Source organism: Copadichromis virginalis, linkage group LG10 (assembly GCF_057382275.1).
Source record: "Copadichromis virginalis isolate Kocher_CV1m ecotype Utaka linkage group LG10, C_Virginalis_male_GT1.1, whole genome shotgun sequence".
Taxonomy (NCBI): Eukaryota; Metazoa; Chordata; class Actinopteri; order Cichliformes; family Cichlidae; genus Copadichromis; species Copadichromis virginalis.
Window position 1 is genome coordinate 18,968,817 of NC_140627.1, and position 21,459 is coordinate 18,990,275.

General features: G+C 39.6%; 1 protein-coding gene across 3 annotated transcripts; it reads right to left on the minus strand.

The window, feature by feature from the left end:
• Positions 1-480: 480 nt before the first annotated feature.
• Positions 481-18,236, minus strand: uspl1 (ubiquitin specific peptidase like 1). Of its 3 annotated transcripts, none has more exons than XM_085470448.1 (10): positions 18,065-18,236; positions 17,002-17,073; positions 16,465-16,624; positions 15,727-15,849; positions 14,787-15,642; positions 14,282-14,392; positions 7,149-7,278; positions 5,137-5,262; positions 3,657-3,817; positions 481-2,547 (listed from the first exon to the last, which is right to left on the minus strand). In XM_085470448.1, exons 3-10 carry the CDS (start codon positions 16,591-16,593, stop codon positions 785-787), a joined length of 3,399 nt encoding a protein of 1,132 aa, XP_085326574.1. In that variant the 5' UTR covers positions 16,594-16,624; positions 17,002-17,073; positions 18,065-18,236; the 3' UTR covers positions 481-784. The 3 variants fall into 3 exon arrangements, with proteins under 3 accessions (XP_085326574.1, XP_085326573.1, XP_085326575.1); XM_085470447.1 differs by having other exon boundaries at positions 17,002-17,076; XM_085470449.1 differs by lacking the exon at positions 17,002-17,073.
• Positions 18,237-21,459: the final 3,223 nt, after the last annotated feature.

The following is a 21,459-nucleotide window of genomic DNA, read 5'->3' on the forward strand; positions in this document are numbered from 1 at the left end:
CAGACAGCTTTCCTTTAATAAGTGCTTAATTTTAAATTTCCTCACCAATAAATGACACAACCAAAGGGTTGCCAATGCTAATGCTGTATCTTATTTAAAGCTTATCACCTGGCTGTGTAAAACATGCACCCAATAAACAGTTCTGAAACAAAGCTGCAGCCACCAAATGCAAATTATTTGTGGCTGGTAGTAAATTTACCCGCTACCAACCAGCATTTCCTGAGATTCTCTTGCGAATATGGTATATCATTAAATTGTTTATTGTTAAAAACAACAAGTGTGCAGTATGGTACTCAACCAATAACTGGGTACTTGAATGACCTGAAACCAGCCCATTTGACATTTAATACTAAAGTTTTAAGTAACTAAAGTTGAAAAATCTGAACATAAATATTTTATTTATCAAACAGGAAGCTAGTTGGAGGTTATGGTTATGTCCTGCCCCTTCCTTTTCATAATAACTGACATTTTGACAAGTACAAGAATCATATAAAGAATTTATTATTTAGACTAAAAGACAGTTATAACTAAGTAATACATCAACACAAACAGAAACAAAATTTAATTGGCTTCAAATGGCCAGTTCCTTAGTTCAAAGTGCCAAAAATGCAAAAAAGCAACAACCCCCCCAAATTTCATCTGTTATTTAACATGACACACCTACAAACCTTCATTAACAGAAACATAAATAGACATTGAGGAGTTCTCCCTTCTTTAATCTGAACTAAAAAAAAAGACAAGGTATAGCTGTTAAACAACTCCAGATAATGGTAAACATCACAGCTTAAATGAAAAGTTCAAGTGCGCTGAGTGCTTCGGTTTCCATGTCGGTCGGGGTATGACTCGCAGCCTGAGAGAGGAACTCGTCAAGGAAGTTTTCGTCGTGTTGCCCGTTCGTTCCGCCATTCATCTCTGATGGTCTCCCAGCAGCTTCGACCACACGCTCTGCTCCGTCTGGCCCATTGGCGAACATCTCGAAGAAGCCCGTGCTGTCTGGCGAAAGGTTGCTGGCTGTTGTTGCCGGCGAAAGCAAGTCCGACAGGAAGTCGTCACTGGTGGCTCCATCGTAGGTGCTTGAGGTGACGGTGCTGGGAGAGTCCAAGTCAGTGCTGTCCGGTCGAAGCTGTAGTCCCTCATGTTTATCCAACATCTTATTGATTCTAGCAAGCTGCTTCTTCCTTGATTTGAGTTGCTTAAGCAGTTTGTATCTGAGGGCTTCTGTGCTGCCGAGGCCTACAGGAACCTCTGAGGAATGGCTGCCATGTCTCTTTAGAGAGGCTTTAAGGAGTGCCTTTGCTCCAGGTGTAATCAGGGACGTACTAGACATCACTGTAGGGGTGGTTAGGTGGTTAGAAGTGACTGGTTGTGACTGCACAGTAGGTGATAGGAGGGGTCTCTGGTTGTTTAAGCTCTTAGCACGAAATGCCCCGTACATGTCTGCAGCTTTCACTGGCAGATCTTCGCTGTCCTCTGTCCGGAGTTGTGGTTTTGGGTAGAGCGCCATTGGAAGATGCGGTCTCTTCACAGGGTTGGGGGTAGAGTGAAAAGGAGGAGGAGGGGGGGGCTTTAATTGTGTGTCTGATGCAGGGGCAAACTTAGCAGTAGACTTCTGAACTTGATTTAGTGGATGTTTGCTAAGCAGGAAGGACCAGCGAGAATTCTGATCTAGTAGTGATGCTGATGTGGGATCGCTCTCATTGGCAGAGAGGGGTGGGTTATCAGTAGAAGACATGAGGGAACCCTGTTGTGTAATTTCAGTAGATGGACTCTTATCCTCAGTATCAGGGACCACAGGCTGTTCACAGTTTACTCCACAGGGCTCTGAAGATGTCGATGATGAAGTATGCAAAGCTACTTTTGATGAAGCTACCTTTTTACCTTTTGCTCTGCTGACGGTTTTCCGCCTGCTGATTCCTTTCCCTCGTCCTCTCCTGGCACCGGGCACAAATGTCGGATCGCTGGACGAGCCGTCCCCTGAGTCGGGATCACTTGAGGTGGAGGGAAGGTCAACACTGGGACAGTGATGCAGTTTATTACCTTCGGCAGCAGAAGAGCTGTCAAGAATTTCATTCTTACCAGCGGTGTTCAGATCTAGAGTTTTGTGGTTGTTGTTTAAAGACTGCATTTCTACATCGGGTTTTACTTCAACCAGTGTGAGCGTAATGATTTCACTGTGGGTTAGCCCCTCAAAGGTGTCGAGCAAAGTGGTGGCACCTATGGAAGTATCAAAGCCTGCCGTGACTGTTGTGTCCATGCTACTGCTGGTGTCTTCAGTGAGAGCGCAGATGATGTCGGTGTCGTTATGAGGAATAAGAAGAGACTGATCTGGACTGTGAACCAACACCCCATCCACTACCGAACCTTCATTTAAACTGTTGTTTCTCTCATTGTCAGAGAGTGCAGATGTGGAGGAGGAAGAACAGATGTGAAGCTCTTTGTCGTCTTCCACCTCCCAGAAGACGATATGCATCTCATTAGCAGGGACCTGAAGCTTTTGGTGGGTCTTACAGTCAGGGTATTTTAAATCATCATATTCCAGCCACGAGCCTGCAAATTAAAAAAAAAAAAAAAAAAAAGCACAACAAATGGTTACAGCAAAATGCTGCAGGTTCAACTTGGTCGTCTATGTCAAGGGTTTGTTTTATTTGACCAATGAATAAGAAAAACTGAAATAACATAAAACAAAATAAATAATGCAGAATTACGGTCTCTTCCAAGAGCAACTCTGCGCAACACAGTCTGCCATATGTCTAATCTATTCAAAGCATACTGCAGACTAGTTAATTATCTAACTTGTGAAAGAAATGGCTACACATCACAATAACGTTACATTTGCAAAATCGGTAAGCTAGATACAAAATAAAATCTAATTATTCAATAAATCTAATTATTAAATGACAGTGAAATAGACAGCAAATAGGGTTCTTCTCTTGCATGAACTGTCCAGCAGAATGTGCTGTTGGCAAACTACGGCAGAGTCAAATCAGACTCAACCATTAAGTGTTTCAACCACAAAGAAAAGCACTTAAATGTAACTTCCAGTTTAATAAAAACCAAAAAACCTAATTTGACCTCATTTATTTGTGTAAAAATACTGCACTAACAACTTCAAAATATCTACTTAATCAAATTCAACTTGTATAAGGAAAAATGCATTACAAAGATGACATATGACAAATGTTTAAAGTGAGAATTGCTTTAGTTTTGAAATGCTTATTTATGATTTTATAAAAAAAATAAAGTATGCATCAAAGAGCTGGGACAGGGGCAACAAAAGGCTGAAAAAGTTGCGTAACAATAAAGAAACCATTTATCCCACAGAAACTGTTTCAGACACAAAGAGAGATGATGTTGAGCACTCTTAGAAGAAGACTACAAGTCTGTACACAGCATCTACTGAACATCTAAAATCAAGCGAGAATGGAAAAACAACTTTATTTTTGATCTACAGCAACGTGCTGTCGTTAAAAGGAGAGCTGATGCAACAAGTGGTAAACATGCCCCGTCCTACCGCTTTTGAAATGCTTCTGATTCATTTGAAATTGGCATATTTTTAAATAAATAAATATTTCTCAGTTTCAACATTCGATTCTCTCTCATTTGCACAACATTAAATAATTCTGTCGTCTGTTCACATTTCACACACAAATACGTACCATCAGCGCTGCAAGTCCAGGTGACAAAGTGCTTCAGGTGACTCTTGTACTGTATGACAGTGGTGACGGAGTAGTTTCTGCCCTTGAAGTTGAAGGTGTACGTACTGACATCGTTGTTAGGGAGCCCCTCCACAAAGTGCAGTGCAAACACTGGAGGCAGACTATAAAACACAAAGCAAGGCAAAAAAAGCAAAAAGTGGTGATAGGTATAAAAAAGTGAAAATCCAGACAGACTTTAACAATGCATTTGTTTTGTGTTTTTAAAAGAATCTTATTTATTTTAACCACTCCGTGCATTAGTTTTGCAAAGAAAAACATACCCTGCAATAACTCAAGTCTGAGCTGCACTCTCTTTATTACTCTCACAGTATATTCATAAGGACACCACTGCTACAGATGACCCACTTCAATTTTTTTTGTCAAATTGTATTTCCATTTATATTTAAGCAGAAAAAAAAATCTGCATAACATATACACTCACTGGACAATTAACTGCTCGTTAAAGGAAATATCCAATCAGCCAATCACATGGCAAAAAGTCACTGCATTTAAGACCATGATATCAGGTGGTGCAGATGCTGGTACGAACTGAGCATCTGTTGAAGTTCAAAGTAAGCATCAGAATGAGGAAGAAAGCAGACTTAAGTGAAATTCAACTGGCATGACTGTCAGCGTCAGACAGGTTGGTCTGTTTTTCAAAACCTGCTCATTTACTCTCTATGTTTCAGAGAGAATGGTCTGAAAGAGAGAAAATATCCAGCGAGCAGCAGTTTTCTGGGTTAAAATGTCTTTTTGACGGCAGGGGTCACAGAGGAATAGCCAGACTGCTTTAAGCTTATAGGAGGGCAACTGTAGCTCAAATAACTACTTGTTAGAAACAAGGTATGAAGAAAAACAACTCTGAATGAAGAGCAGTTTGAACCTTGATGCCTAAGACTTCACTGGCTCATGCTCCTGTCAGCCAAGCAAAACAAACGGGTCCTACAATTCACACGAGCTTAACAAAATTGAGTAACAGATGATTGGATAGACTGATGAGTTTTAATATCTTCAGTAAAATTCAGACTGAAGGGTCAGAATTTGGTGTAAAAAACATGGCAGCACAGATCTACAATCTGTGGTGTGTCAACAGTTCAGACTGATGATGGGGTAATGGTGTGGGGAATTTATGCTAGCGAGGTAGTTAATAAGGTGTCCAGTGAGTTTATTGGTAAAAGCGATGATTAGATTTATTGATCTTTTACTTCTATTAATGTGTTCATTAAGTAGTTATTAACCCCTTCCATAACTGAATACAGTAATTTCCACCAACCTCTGTGGTTTGAAGACAGTGGACTAAAACAATTCAACAAGATGCTAATTTATGTTCATAAACCCAAAGTCCAAAAATAAAACCCAACAAAAAACCCCCAAAAACAAACAAACAAAACAAACAAAACAAAAAACCAACCCACAACACTTTGATTCTTTTGATTCCTACCTTTCCCACACCATAGTCCTCATCTCATTCTTCTTACAACACACATTGCAGGGGCCTAAGTGTGCTGCTTTTAGTGGGTGCCAATCAGGTACAATATTTGTTAAAGTAGGAAGAGTCTTCATATCCCTGAAAAATTACAGCATAAAATGTATTTAGGATTCAGACACAAAACAATTACAGTGATGATGAGAAGTGCAACTAACTAGTTAAAAAAAACAAAACAAAAAAAACATGCCACTACCACGTTTTTTGTAATGTATTGCTGGCATCGCATTTATTTGACATGCTGATTTTCATCAGCTAAGCTTTCAACTCTTATGTATCTGATACTAGAGCAGGGCGATATGGCCAAAAATATTTATCACGATATATATTTGAAAATTTGCGATAACGATATAACCGACGATATAATTGATGCGAGACAAAATACAACTCCACAACATTACTAGCGCAAAAAGACAACCTTCCATTTATTTTCACTTAAGAAGCTGGTTTTTATGTACATTAAAGCTTTATAAAAATGTAACAGTGCAAATGCAAATTCCTTGCTGAAAGTTTAACCAAAAGGCATTTCCAGTAGAAATGGGCTGACATATCCTGAGCATAACCATGTATAATATCCACTGAAGTTAAAAAGAGGTGCTTTGCAACATTAAACTGCAGTGTGCAGTACGCATTTTTCGGACCATAAGGTGCACGGGATTATAAGGCACATTAAGCGAAACAAAGCAGTCAGATAAATCAAACTTTATTAAACTCATTCTTCTTGCTTCCTCCGCTTCTGTACCATTGATTCATTAATGTTGAATTCTCTGGTAGCTGCTCTATTCCCATGTTGTTGCAGTATATTAATGACTAACCTCGTATTGTGGATGGATTATCTCAGTTGTTCTCCTGACTGAAGTTTGGTCCGTTTACAGCATCCTGCCATGCGATTGCATTTGTCTCTAACCATGAAGAACCTTCACGTTAACTTTTATAAGTGGAAAAGTGTTAGTGTTCGTCCTCCAGCTTCACTGTTTATGTTATGCTAACATAGCTGTGTCGCTAGCGATCACGTAGCACATCATTATATACCAGCTAGCCAAACTTCAGTAACCCTACAAACGTCACTGCTGTTTAGTTTCCTGTCTTCATTTATGTTGGAAGTGATAGCAGAGCTGTACGTTTGAATTTTTTCAGAAATCTCTTAGTCAGAACATGCAATATCATGCTTAGGTAACTAGCGAAACTAGCGAGCTAACTTCCGCTAGCTTCCTGCTAACTTCTAACTCCGTTAAATGTAATACATTTTGTTTTCATGGATGCCTGGAAGTTAAACTTCATAGTTACACCTGGTAAAGCAGCAATGCTGATCGTTTTATTAAAGATGAAAGAATTTAGACAGTTTTTAACTCTTAGTGATGCTGCAGTGTTGTTTGACCTGAAGCATACGGAGTTTAGGACCCAGATTACTCCCAGATTTAAGAGCATCTTAGAACGGCCGCTTGCATGTTCTGCAAAAAAATGTGCTTTGTTGTGTATCTGACGGACAAACACCAAACCAGTTCCACATCACGGAAGTTGCACCATTTTTACAAACCAATTCTGGTTCATCTGTTTCACTCAACAATCGGCCATGTGCGTATGAAAACAAAGGCACTGCGCATGCGCGTTTTACTCATATTCTATCGCGATATTTCATTTTCCTATCGTTGCCTAACATTATACCGGTATTACCGTGAACGGTATAATATGGCCCAGCCCTATCTGATAACATTTCTGGCAGAAATGCAGCTGAGGAATTTGTACAAATTTGCCTTCAATTACTTAATATTTCATATTTTCCCTTTGCCCTCTTGAGAGACGCCCAAAGCAGAGTTGGGCCTCTTCCAATTCGTATAATAAACAATGCATCTGCTCCCAGCAGTATAGTTATTCTGTGCTGTAGTTACACAAAGATCAAGTTTTATGGAATAAAGTGTAATGCAGTATTTTGTACACCTCAGCTGGTTAAAAATAAATGAACCTACCTTTTTCTCACAGGTGTTTTACATTTGCTGCACTTCATCTCCCAGTAAAAGGTTGCCTGGAAGAGACACTCTACCCAAGAATCCATCACAAGCAGCAGCGGCATAGCAAATACCGGAGTTTCCCTCTGACCTGAAAAGTAAAAACATGTCAGAGTTCGAACACTGTTACACGCTCAGATGCACGCTCCTATTCCAGGTGATTTTTAAAAACATAATCTTTGGATGGGGATTAAGATAAACTTTAGATATCACAACAGGATAGCCATCGCCTGCTTGGCTTTCATCTTCATTATTCCCATCCATCCCTTTGCACTTACATCATGCATTTTCCAGATTTTATACATTGTAATAATTTGGCTCCAACAAGCTGAGCAAAATCCAAGGTTTGCCTGCCCGGACCTGTGTCTTTCTGATACCATCAGGTGATAATGACTGTTTTGAAGGGTTTAAGATTAAGTCTACACAAAAGAGTGACTGGTACTCAATACAGCATTGTGGTATGTGGTATTTTCTTGTGAAACGCCAAATATATAAAAGGATTTTACACATAACAAAGTAAAAATAAAAACAATTTTAAGGCAAGTATTTTATTTTTTGAAGTTCTCAGATGGGGCGTTTCACATAGTGTGTAAACTACTGTACGTGTTTACATTTTACAGAAAGAACTTGCCAGAACAGGACCAACTGCTTCTTAAAATACTTCTTTTGTCACTGATCTGCTGGAAAAAACTGTAGCACTAGGCTATGTTGAAAATTAATATTCAAGAACAGAGGGTTTGAGGGGCCCCACGAGCCTTATGCGGTCGAGTTTGCATTCGCTCAGACATCTCTTTCTTGCTCACAGTAGCGTGGCGAGATTTGCATATCGTTTCTGACCTAACACTGGTTTACTATAACTGCTGGTGGATTCAGAAATGCAGTCCAGAAAACAGACTTTTTTATTAATACTTTAAAATAAACAAGTTAAGATTATATCAGTTGTCAACGCTAGGAATCTTGTTTTTTGTGGTCCAACTAAACTTTCTGAATTAGGGGAGTATGTGGGAAGAAATTACTCAGCAAATGTACAGGAAAAGCTATGGCAAATATGGCTAGCAAAAGAAACCCAAAAAGCCAAGGAAAAAGTGTTTATCAACTGCTCCCCCTCCCTTTTTTCTAAAAATCTCTAAAGATCTTTTTCCCCCAAAGATCTTTAGAGATTTTTCCCCGTTTTTTTTCTTTAAACATATATATTTGGGCAATTCTATCATCTCCTAATGCAAACGTTTAGTCTTTGTCAGCTAAAATGTGCTGCAACAAGCTAAATCCTGAACAAACAAGAACCAGACATGCAGAACTGGGCAGCAAGACCTGTCTGGTATATGACCTATTATAACTTGAATGGCTGAAGACTAAAGGCTGAGTCACACTGAGGACTTTACTTGTTGCAGCAAAGAGACTGAAAAATGCTTTAATGATCAGCATTTTCTTAAATAATAATGTAAAGGCAACATTTCCTGGACACGTTGGTAGTTGGAGCCCTTCTCCATTACCTAATGCATGCTTTGAGCTCAATGTATATATTTAAAACTACACTTAAATAAAACACCCCAGGTCATAAAATACATGTATTTATAAACAAACATGCAGCTTTTCTTCTGCCACACTTCATGTTCAGTGTCATGTCAGCAAGATCATGAAACCTTGTGGAGAGGAGGAGAACCCCCCCCCCCCAAAAAAACCCCCAACCATGGCAGCTGATGTTTATATGCTATAAATGGGTAATTTTAGCCCGTTGCTAGGCAAAATAACAACATCATTTTATCTGATATAGATAAGAACCTTCAGGGACCCAAGATCCAGCTGTGCTTCAAGTTTGGCTGGAAACTTGAAGCAAATTATTATGGAAATAATTTGGCGCTGAGAACTCACATTTAATGCAATAATTCTAAACTAATAACTATTACAACAACAATAAAAGCATATTGCAAAATCTGACAATAAATAAACACATTCCAATAATACTGTATTGTGGGTGAAGTACTGTAATAATAACATATGGTAGGATATCCAGTGATTCCCACCTCTAGTAAAAAGACCTTTCAGATGCTACAAGTTGTTTTGAACGGCCGATGTAAGGGTATTGCTTCAGAGTATCTAAACAAGACACTAATGAGCTGTAACTTAGGTCTGAGGCGAGCGACAGGACATGTAATTCTGATTTAAGAGGCAATGTTGGGGAGTAACGGAATACATGTACCGCCGTTACGTATTTAAAATACAAAATATGAGTAACTGTATTCCGTTACAGTTACCGTTTAAAAAGGTGGTATTCAGAATACAGTTACTTTGTTGAAATAAATGGATTACACTGCGGTACTTTCCCGTTTCATTTTGTCGCGGGTCAGGACTGTTTGGGTTTTGTTTGACAGCTATGTTCTGTTGTTCCAGGCGGCAGCGTTACGGTTGCCATGGTTACAGGGCGACGCTCTCTCTCTCTGCGACTGTGTGTTTCCTGGGTGAGAGAGCGCCTTTTCGTTGTTGTTGTTGTGCTAAGCTAACAGGCAGAATGCTACAAGCATAGCTCTAAAGAATGTAGCATCATGGGCAGTGTAGTCCGTGCTGCAGGGAGAATGGACTGCCATACACGTTATGGGTCTGTGAGTGCGAGGAGGGAGAAAAAGGGGAGTGGAAAGGTACGAGTTGTCATCGAGGAAAAACGGGAGCTGGAAGCATGTAAATATAATAATAACCACTGCAGCCAAGAAGAGTGCCTGACGAGCCCATATGTAAGTAAGCTATTAAGACTGGACTGTACACCGTGTTCGTGTTTTCCTCCAAAAACAATAAGTTCTGTTGGAGCAGCCTTTCAACGCCTCTCTCTGTCTCTCGCAAGAAAAGTTGACCCACACAACAAAGTAAAGCTATTTTTCGGCTACGAGCCGACAGGGACCCCGCCGTATTAGTCAGAGGTCCCTTTACTACAGTTCGGAGTCGCGGACCTTTCAGTAACAGTAATAAATCACACAGCAATAATACATTCACGTTGTTGTAAAAAGCATGATAATATATTAAGTAATCCAAAGTATTCAGAATACGTTACTGTCATTGAGTAACGTAACGGAATACGTTACAGAATACATTTTGGGGCATGTATTCTGTATTGGAATACATTTTAAAAGTAACCTTCCCAACACTGTTAAGAGGTTTACTTTATATTATTAAAATAGTGTCACACGGTATAAAAACTACACCCACCGATACCTAATGAAGCTCCCTGTCTGACTCCACTGTACGTTGTCACTCATTATAAAGACAGCAACATTAACAATCAAATGCACATGCACTTATCTTTATACATTACGCTTTTCTTATGCAAAAATTAGAAACTAACTTTGCAGTCTGTGCAAAATTTAAACTAAATCTTCTTAAGACTGTGGCTCTTACAGGCCCTCTTCCCAAATGGTGATATGAACCTTCTAAGTTTACCCAAAATACACTCTTATCTGTTCTCAAAAACAAACAAAAACACACACACACACACACACACACACACACACACACACACACACACACATTCAGGATACCACTGACTGTTTCGTTTACTCTACATAACAGACATTAAATTGGGCCAGTGAAGCAATGATACGTTTACCTTGATATTTGTGCTCAAAATTGATCACAAATTGTGCTGAACAAAATATTTTGGCTGTAGATTGTGACGCTTGGACTGGGCGTAAAATAGATTACGTTTTAATTATAGATTGCGTTTCAATGCGTTTATCAGCCCAGGAACAATGTAAATTATAAATGCTAAATATCAAGCAACACCTGTGCATTTAAAAATTCTGCAAATAGCACAGTTTTCATATTATGAAGGCAAAGTTTTGCATGCATTCACTGAAAACAATGCAGATTTTTATGGAATGACCTTCTCACCAGGCTGCTCAATTATGACAAAAACTATTACAATGACTATTTTGGTCAATATTAAGAACACAAGTCTGACATCAGAGACAAGACACATTTACTGAAATTTTTCTTGGTTGAACTGAACAAAATATAACACACAGTGGCAGAGGGTGGTCTTATTAAGGAAAGAGAAAAATCTGTCATCTCTTCCACTTATCCAATTCAGGGGCAGGAAGCACATCCCAGCTGCCATAAGGTGTGAGACAGGGTACATACTGGACAGGTTGCCAGTCTGTCGAAGGATTAACAGACATTCATACTCACTTTCACACCTATGGTAGGGCTGCTCAATTAATCGAATTTTAATCACGATTACGATCTGGGCTTTCAACGATCATTAAAAATGACGGAGCCGATTATTAGCCCCTCCTTCATTTATCCGCGACACCTTAAAGGCCGGTCCGTGAAAATATTGACGGGCATAAACCGGTCCGTGGCGCAAAAAGGGTTGGAGACCGCTGATTAAGAGGACCCGAGGGAAGCTCGGAAAGCTCGGAAAGCTAAGCAGAAGTTATTTGGAGAGGAGAGTGACTGCTGTTGGTTGAAAAGAGAGGTTAAAAAAACTTCAGTGGTGTTGCACACTATTTTATATTATTTTCTTTAAAGTCATTGTTAACCCTTTAAAGCCGGTCAGAGCAGCACGCTCCGTTTTGTGTAACTATTTTTAAATCCCTGTAGAACCGGAACCGTGTAAGCTAACGCAATAATTTGTTTTGCATATGAAACCGGAGGAGTTGTACTTACATCTTATGCCATCAGCTTGTCCTCGGTCACGGTTTCCTTCCACATAAAGCTTTGCAAAAATTGCATAAAAAGCGCTTGCAGGAACAAAAACACAATATTCCAGAAACACGCTTTGCCGATCTGATCAGCTGTTCGTTACACTTCCCACAGTGAAACAGACGTCAGCGCGAACTATCACATGTCCGCCATTTCCTGCCCGAAACCGGAAGTGACGTCATTTTCGCGGAAATTGTAGTTTTTTTTACTTGTAGGCCTTAAAAACCTATACTGGTCATGTTTGACTTTTCTGAATAGTTGCTGGGATGCTTAGAACTCAAATTGCACTGCTGGAAATAGTTTATTTTGATGCACCTGCTGTTTTCTTTGCAAATTTGCATCATAGGATTGTTTTTTCGTTTTTCCTGCAGTATATAAAAATTGGTGTATCTCCAAAATAAAACTATGAAGACACTCAAAATAAATTTCCTGTTGTTGTAAACTATTTTTTGCAACTTTTTTGTATTTAAAGTTTTGAAGGATAAGCCTCTTAAATTTCTCCAAGTAGAAATATATGTAAAAAAAACAAAACAAAAACGATTTTCAATTTTTTTGTAGTTTATTGCACTTTTTTGCAATTAATGTAGTTACTATGGACTTAATGCATACATATTATTAAAATATGGGCTATAACAGTTGCATAGCAAATTGAAATGCTCCCACAAATGGCACTACAACATGTAAAAATTTAATATAAGCTCTGGCGGACTTGGTTCTATAGTAGGTCTTAAAGGGTTAAATAAATATCGTCAAATAATCGAGATCTCAATTTCAGTGAAAATAATCGTGATTATCATTTTTGCCATAATCGAGCAGCCCTAACCTATGGTGTAATTTAGAATCGCCAATTAACCTAATCCAACTAAATGCATATCATTGGACTGTGGGAGAAAGCCGGAGAGAAGCCACACGGAAACAGGGAGAACTCTGCACAGAAATGCTTGGCCAGTTGGTAGATTCAGTCCCAGGACCTTCTTGTTGTAAGGCAACAGCACTAACCAGGAAAATCTGGCATTGTTAATGAATGTTGGATTTCATAACACCAGACAAAAAGAAGCAGTGAAAGTGAAACAAATACAATAATTGCTTTATCTCTATTATCTTGTTTACATAATCTCTGAATGTCAAACTCATAAATGAAAATAAAATCTGGTTAGTTGCCCCACCCTACTTCCTGTATTGTTTGGGCAAACGCAACCCCTCCAGCACTAGTTGCCTTATAATTAAGGCTTTGAGTGGTTTTAGTGTGACTGAGCTGATAATCCGGTTGTTCAGTGATGACGCAACGAATCCTACTTCCGGGCCTAAAGTAGTCTGCGTTTAATATGGCTTTTGTGTTGTTAACATGTTTAATGTTATGTATTTTCTTCTATTTGATCTCAAAAAGCTCCTAAAACAGTCAGTGATCACTGTTGACCTCCCTCGGCTTTTATTACCACTAATCATTTATTTAAGCTCAGTTTTTAAAACCTTAGGATGTAACTACAGCCCAGCCCATGCAGCAGTATATGAATGACTAACCTCGTATTGTGGATGGATTATCTCAGTTGTTCTCCTGGCTGAAGTTTGGTCCTTTTACAGCATCCTGCCATGCGATTACATTTGTTCCTGACCACCGAGAACACTCACGCTAACTTTTACCGAGTGGAAAAAAAGTTAGCTTGTTTATATTAAGCTAACATAGCTGTGTCGCTAGCGGTCACGTAGCACATCATTATATACCAGCTAGCCCAACTTCAGTAACCCTACAAACGTCACTGCTGTTTAGTTTTCTGTCTTCATTTATGCTGGAAGTGATAACAAAGCTGTACGTTTTAATTTGTTTCCAAAACCCCGCAGTCAGGACATGCTATGTTGTATTTAGATAGAAGCTAGCGAGCTAACTCCCTGCTAACTTCTAACTCCGTTAAATGTCATAAATTCGGTTTTCATGGATGCCTGGATGTTAAACTCAATTGTTACACCTGGTAGAGCAGAACGCTGATCATTTTATTAAAGATGAAAGACTTTAGACAGTTTTTCAACTCTCAGTAATGCCATAGTGATCGTTTGATATATGGACCTGCAGCGGAGTTTAGGTCCAGACACGGCTAGTGACGTCAGACTGAACAACCGGATGTGTGTGGATTAAACCAGTAGCAGTAATACACAGAAACAGGACAACATTCTTTAGAGACAGAAATTCCTCATGGGGATCTCAGCACAGCTACACCTTTATTTTCAATGTTCTCATTGAACATAGACATGCTGATAAATGCTTCAACAGGAGAACACCACTCTGCTTACGCTTTTAAATAGCATTCCCTGAAAAACTTGTCTCTTAAAGACATGACTTAAGACTGCCTGAAAACACTTACCAACCTGTCATGAACCTTCATTAAGTGTAAAACTCTTGAGCTTACCGAGTTTGCAGTGCAGTTTGGGTTGCAGTAGTCTGAAGACTGACATTCTTAGACTCTGAAGGTCTGCAGTGGCCTTTTGCAGCACATGACTTGGAACCCGCACAATGCCATCTAGTCAGAAAAAATTTTCCACATGAGCAAAACAAATACAACAAATGCTGGGTTTCCACAAGTCTATTCATGGAGGGCTATGGGGCTAAAGTCACAGCCACTTTCTGTTAAGAACTTTGTTTTCCTTAGACAACAGCTATAACTACTAATGCATCTTATTAGCCTGCTGTTCACTGTAACAATCAACAGATGAAAACATCTGTGTATGTTTCTGTTCTGTGTCCTGCGTACTGTTTGTTTGTATATATGTGTCTTTTTGGCTGCTGTTACAACCAAATTTCCCCTTGTGGGACAATTAAAGGATTATTCTATTCTATTCTATTCTAAAACAGACATTAACGAATAAAAGTTAGACATTACACTCGTGCATAGATTGAAATTCACTTCAACTTACCACTGCCAGTCTGTTGGTGGACTTGAATGGCCGCACATATGTCTTCATATCCTTTTAGGAGCTGCCACAGAGATGACTGCTGAGGTTCGTCTTTAGGTTTACACCTTTGCAAACTCTTACAGTTGAACAGAGCAGCAAGCAGCGAGTCCAGCCAACACAGGTTGTCACTGTTCCTCCAGAGAAGCTGATCTGGAATAGGTACAAGATCTTCTGACTCCTTTAATGTACTCTCTGTATTCTTACAGATTTCAGTCCGTGATATTTCTGTACACATTGTCAGCTCACTTTGAGGACTCTGTGAAATATCGATTTCATTTAAATGAATGTCCTGTTCAAAGCCGTTTTGGATTCCAGGAAGACTCCTCTCGTGGTTTAACTCAATCCCTGATATACCATGGGCACTGCAATGTGAACTGAGCACAGCCTCATTTTCATCAGTAGTCAAAGAAAGTTGCAGGGAGCTTTCAGCTGAGAGTATAGAGGGGGCAAGACCATCTGCATAAGCAGCACAGTCTGGATCATTTTCTTTCACAGATTCCCTATTTGTCACTTCTGCAACTCGATAATCCCTGTGGTATCCATTCAGCTTTTCCTCATCTGTCGTGGGTTCTGCATATTGGTCATTTCTGACAGCATTTCCAGCACCATCCTCTGCTGAGCTAACAGGTGTGGCAGTTACACCTTGTGGCTCGAGACCGCCAAGTTCATTTGATCGAAGATGTTTGAATGAAGGTTTAATCAACTCTTCCTTTTCCTGTGTGGAGGCATTTTTTCTTTTGTTCCCAACAACTGGCTCCACGGCATCCAAGCTAGCCAAAACATCCTCCAAGGAGCGGCTGACCAGTGGGAAGAGGCACTGTGAGAGAATGGATACAAAGAGGTTACCGAAGATGACGGCAAAACAAATATATCAAACTGTGACTTGAGTGGTTGGACTTACCTGTGGGTTTGTGCAGACAGTGATCGAATCCTGGAGGCTGATTCGGTACGAGCGTAGAGCATAGCTCAGCCCCTTCGATGTACACCAAGGGCAATAGTCCAGTGAAGCAGCTCTTCCCTGCACCTGGGGAACAACATGGTGTATGTTAAAGCCCCAGACGTCTACCAAGTTTACCAAGTTCACAGGTGAACTGAAGACAACAGCTTAAAAGAAAACACAAATCTAGAAAAAGATCTAACTGATGAGATTCATTAACATTTTAGATTTTAGACTGCATATATTTTCAACTGATTACTTTTTTTTTTTAAATCAACCATTTCTTTTATCTGTCAGCAGCCTTACTTTTATATATTTACACATTATGTACACATGAATCGAAACTTGAAATACTTTACTTGATTTACCTTACAAGACCGATCAAGATTTATGTTTTAAATGCTTGTAGTGAGGAGCAGTTCAAGTGAGGCAGGACAGGGGGAGTCAAGTACTTGAAAGCAGATGCATATTTGTAATAAAATCATAAGTAGTACACAGTTTCCCATGTTACAGTATGACAGATTTGACAATTGCAAGCCTGTCAAGACAAGTAACGTACCAACTTTCGCCTTTTACAACCAAAGATTTCCGTTTTTGTTTGTTTTTTGAATTTGCTTTGGTACTGTCCAGTCACAGTCCAGTTTCAAATACAATTCAGCTTTGCGCAAGTGACAATGAGAGGAGAACAAGAGCTCTACTGACTTTTCCCAAATACCCCGCCAGTGGTGAGGCCAAAGCCTCCAAACCAGTGTCTTCACCAGTTATTGGCAAACAGCTGCTGCGGCTATTCGGGTCCATGGCTGTCCGGTGCCATCCACAATATATAACCATGTCACCACAAACTCTCTCACCTCCGAGCACACTAAGGAAGAAAAAGAAAACAGGTATGTTATGAAGTTATCAAGGTACAAGTTGCTTTGAAAGTAGTTTTGTTCCTTTTAATAAATTTGGTTGTGTTGCAAAAAAGAAAAAGAAAAAAAAAGATCACTTTATATCTCATAGGCTTGAAACAGTGATGGTAATGCATAACATTAGAGGTACATTAATCTGTTTTTAATCAGGAATTTGCGCCTCATCAGTACAATACTATGCTATTTATTTTTTCTTATGCAGGGAAATAGCGCACTCATAAAAAATATAGTTCAACTATTTTGCGTTATTTCAACCATATTTAAACATTTAGCTGAAACGAAATGATTTGACAAAAGAAAAACATCAACTATTGCCATCTGTATTTACCAGTAGGAAGACGGCAGTCAACAAGGATGATATTAGCAGATAACGATGTTCAGGCAAGATACTGCAGCATCCCTACTAAAGGAATAAATGTACACAATAAATACATTAAAACACCCCCAAAAAAGAAAAATCTTGCAAATGCTCAAAGGTGACCTCTTTAATCTTTTCACTGGCGTAATGTTTATGCTTAATCTTTGTCAATCTACAGCCAGCCTGAAGGCAGAACAATAGACTCTTGAGCACGGGTGATGATCACTGAGTGGAATTTAAATTGATTCAGAACTTATCTTTCAAACAGATAAGAAAGCTGCCCTTCTTTCCTATAAGTTCTTACAGATGGTTTGGATACATTTTTAAATATATAAGTCACATTTAATTGACCAAAACAACAGTGTATAGAGATTGATCTTCTCTGAAATTTATAAAAGAACCCTCACAAGGTTCTAACTACAATAAAGGACTCTACTTTTCTAGGATGGTCCCGGCATGACTGCAGCATGCTTGTGTTTACCCCTAAAGTCAATCTATTAGTTTCCAAATTAGTTAAATTCATTTATTATGAGCGTCTCATTCATCTTTCTAGAACATTCACAGGGTACAGTATATAAAGTATACACTTTAATTGGCAAGGCTTTAACCATATTGCCCACATGTTTTCTCCGCATTTTTCTCCAAAGGTATTTAGATCAATAATAGTACACGACACAAACCAGGAACCAATTAGTTTCCCAGCAAAACTAGCTTTGATAGCTATTTAACACTAACATAAGCAAGCAAAAAAAAAAGAAAAAAAAAAAGAAACCTCACTTAAAACACACTTTTGTAATAAAATGCTTAGTTACCATTACCCTGTTAATGCTGTAAGGATATAGTGATTTTATTTGGGAAATTAAAAAAATACGTTAAAATCAGTCTGTTAACCAGTCTGCATGCCCTGACTGAACTATCAGACAGCTTGAGCCTGGAAGGTAGCATGCTAAACGCTTAGCCTAAGGCCGGGCAACCGTTTAACTCGCGGCTAAAAATTATTCTTAGTAAAAATAAATAAATAAATCATACGTACCCAAACAAATGCTAAATTATATTTCCTGTTACACTGAAGTCGGTGCACATTAAGCTATAGTTTTTAAGTCCCGCCGGTGTAATGGGTCCATGTGCAGCTTTCTATCGATTCGTGTCACAAACGTTTTCCCAACCGCGGGTTTGTGCAGCGGCCTTTGTCTTCCCCCCCTCTATCACTGATGGTTCCGCTGGCCGCCACTCGGCTGTTCAAGTGAACTGCAATAACGTGGGCTGAAGTTATATTGACACAATACTATCACCAACACTGTGCGACTAAGGATACTAATAATATTTTATTTATGTATATTATTTTTGTAGGATGAGATAGGGTATGTCTGTTGCACAGTTTGTTTATTTATTTATTTACTGTTATTACTGTTCATTGTAATTATTATTATTATCACAGTAATCAATACAATGATAACAGTGATATCTTCTCTTTCTTTTCTATTATTATGTTACTATTATTTATACATTTGTTTTCAATTGTTACCCCCCAAAATACTGAAATACTTACTGAGCGAGTAACCAGGCCTCAGTAGACACACCGAGAGCCCCGTTTGCTCACCTCCAAAAAAAGTTGCCTAGCTATCATCAAGGAAGGGAAGAATGTGTGCTGTTGTTTTAGTTGCTCTTAAACAGCAGTTTTGTTATTTTTATTATTTTATTCTGTCATTCCCCTTCACTCTGTCATCCAGGGAAGGACGGACGTTGTTTTTGCTGTGCTGTATTTTAATGTGAAGTGTACATATTTATTTTTTATATTGCATGCATTGGTTATATTTTTGTGCAGTGTTTTATTTAGTTTGCATGTTTTAGTTGCCGGCAAATTGTCCTGGAGAGACTCCGCCCTTTCTCCCGTTTTTACTAATTGGACACACCTGAGAGGAAAGGAAAGGTAATTTACAGAGTGCTCAATGACACATAAAAGGGTTGTAGCCGGTGTTCACAAGGGACACGGACAGGGAATGCGAGAAGAATGCGAGAAGAATGCGAGAAGAATGCGAGAAGAATGCGAGAAGAATGCGAGAAGAATGCGAGAAGAATGCGAGAAGAATGCGAGAAGAATGCGAGAAGAATGCGAGAAGAATGCGAGAAGAATGCGAGAAGAATGCGAGAAGAATGCGAGAAGAATGCGAGAAGAATGCGAGAAGAATGCGAGCAACACAGACAGAGGAAGAGACATGATCGGAGGGGAGATGATCAGAAAGAGAGAGACGATGAGAGGAAGACAATCAGCGACTGGAGAGGAGCAGATGTCCAGCGACTGAGGAGAAAGAGACTACCAGCGCTTGGGGAGCAAAAGATGACCAGCGGCTGGGGAGGAAAGGATGACCAGCGACTGGGGACGAGACAGTGGCAGTCGGACGGCAATAACGATAAGAGCCAGCTTGTGTACTGCGAGAGAACAGGAGCAGTGAGACAGCGGTACCGATTCCAGTTTAAGGAAGCGGCGGGCGGAGTTGAGAGCTCTGCCCACCCGGGTAAGTCTTTGACTTATCCTTTTTATAAAGTAAACTGTCAAAGGAATAGTGACTGCCGCTCCCTCCCTTCCTTCAGTGCACCGGGACGTGGAATGCGGGGAGGAAGGCGAGGACTCCGCTGGGTTTCCCTCTTTGACTACTACGCTGGATTTCTTAGTTTTCTGTGACTTTTAGGCCGTGGTGGATCCCACTGGACTTTTAATGTTGTGTGTTATTGATTTTTATTGTGTCTTCCCTTGGCCAAGGTTGTTTTAATTCATTTTACCTTTTTAACTATTTAAATATAATAAATTATATTTTTAATTCTACAGTTTTTGTATCGTGTGCTTTTCCCTCGGCGGCTCCACTGCTCTGCCCGCTTTGAGGAAGGTTTCCTTCCTTTTAAAAAACACAAACCATCTTGGAAACATAATCAGCCTTTCCGCCCCGTGTTACAACTCTATCTGAAAACACACACACACACACACACACACACACACACACACACAGTGAGTTTTTCTTGTCTGAATTAACCATAACCAACAGAACTGAATATTTTAGGCAGATATTTTTAACGAACGTGTTAAAAAATCTGCTGATTTGAAAAAACAGTCTTTTTTCACATAGCATATTTTGTAAATGAACGATAAGGGCGACTATTTCTCTGGTGATTTGTTTTTTTTGCCAGCCCACTGTATGCTTAATTTTGCTGATTGGGTGGGATGGATTTTACATATGTCCCCCATTTCAGTTCATAATACCAGCCCTTGCAGGCTCCTGTACCCCCCCCCCCCCCCCCCCATACACACACATGCTCAACCCACCCACACACACATATGCACACACACCTCCCTCCACCCAATCCCGCCTCTTGCATGGCATGTGCCCCCCCTTTAAGCCCCTCCTGTATCTGCTGCTCTCCTGTCCTCTATTTTCCTCTTGATGACAAAATGAATTTGCATATTTTTCCCAGGGAGCGTTCATTAGAATGCATAAACCGGCCGCCTCCTAGCCTCACGAGCAGGCTATAGCTTTCCGCCGTGGCATCTCCTGATGCAAAATGAGACACAGACAGGCAGCATCACTGGCAGACATGTGGCCTGAGTCTGGGTTGTGATTGGCATTTGGAATCACTTCACCCTTCCCGTTCTTAATTCAAGGATAAGAATAAACTCTGTCAGCCATTTTTCTTTGTTTCTATGTTAGCTGCTAAGAAGAAGAGCCGTTTATTTATTCTCTTTAAACATATAAAGAAACAATTCATTCATTTTTAAACATGCGCAATTAAAGGAATATTTACTGTAGGGATGTGGTTATATTTGAAATCATGAGAGACTGTGGGCACCTTCTTTATTTAAGCACCCCACCCCCCTACCCCCCTTCACCAGCCATATTCAAACACACAGACAAACCTTTCAAGTCAAATTACATTACTGGCTTGAATCCACTCAGTGCAAAACAAGTCGTTTTAGGAAGGGCCTCTGTCACAGACTAAAATCACACTCCTGGAATGTCTTTTCTACTCTGTGGAGGCTCTTTTGCCTTTATTTCCATATAACTCTGTCTAATGGTGGCGCTAGAGCTGAGGTCCCAAAGTGACAAAATGTGCATTTTATAGACTGATGATCTGAATCTATACAGCTCATTCTTCTGTGCAGTTATTCTGTGCTGGTAGTGTAATGGGTAATTATTTATAACTCTACGTTACACACTGTTATACTGAATATAATGCAGTATAACTGCATATTATGCTGTATTATCAAGGATAATAGCAATTTTCATGTCTGTATATGTTATAAGGTAGGCCATGCTAAACAGGCACACTCAATAAATTAATCTACTCCTTATCTGATGGTAGTGGTAGAGCAACACCACTTGGCACTAAAGCTCATTAGGTTACCCCATGCACACTGCGTTCAGAATCTAATATTTC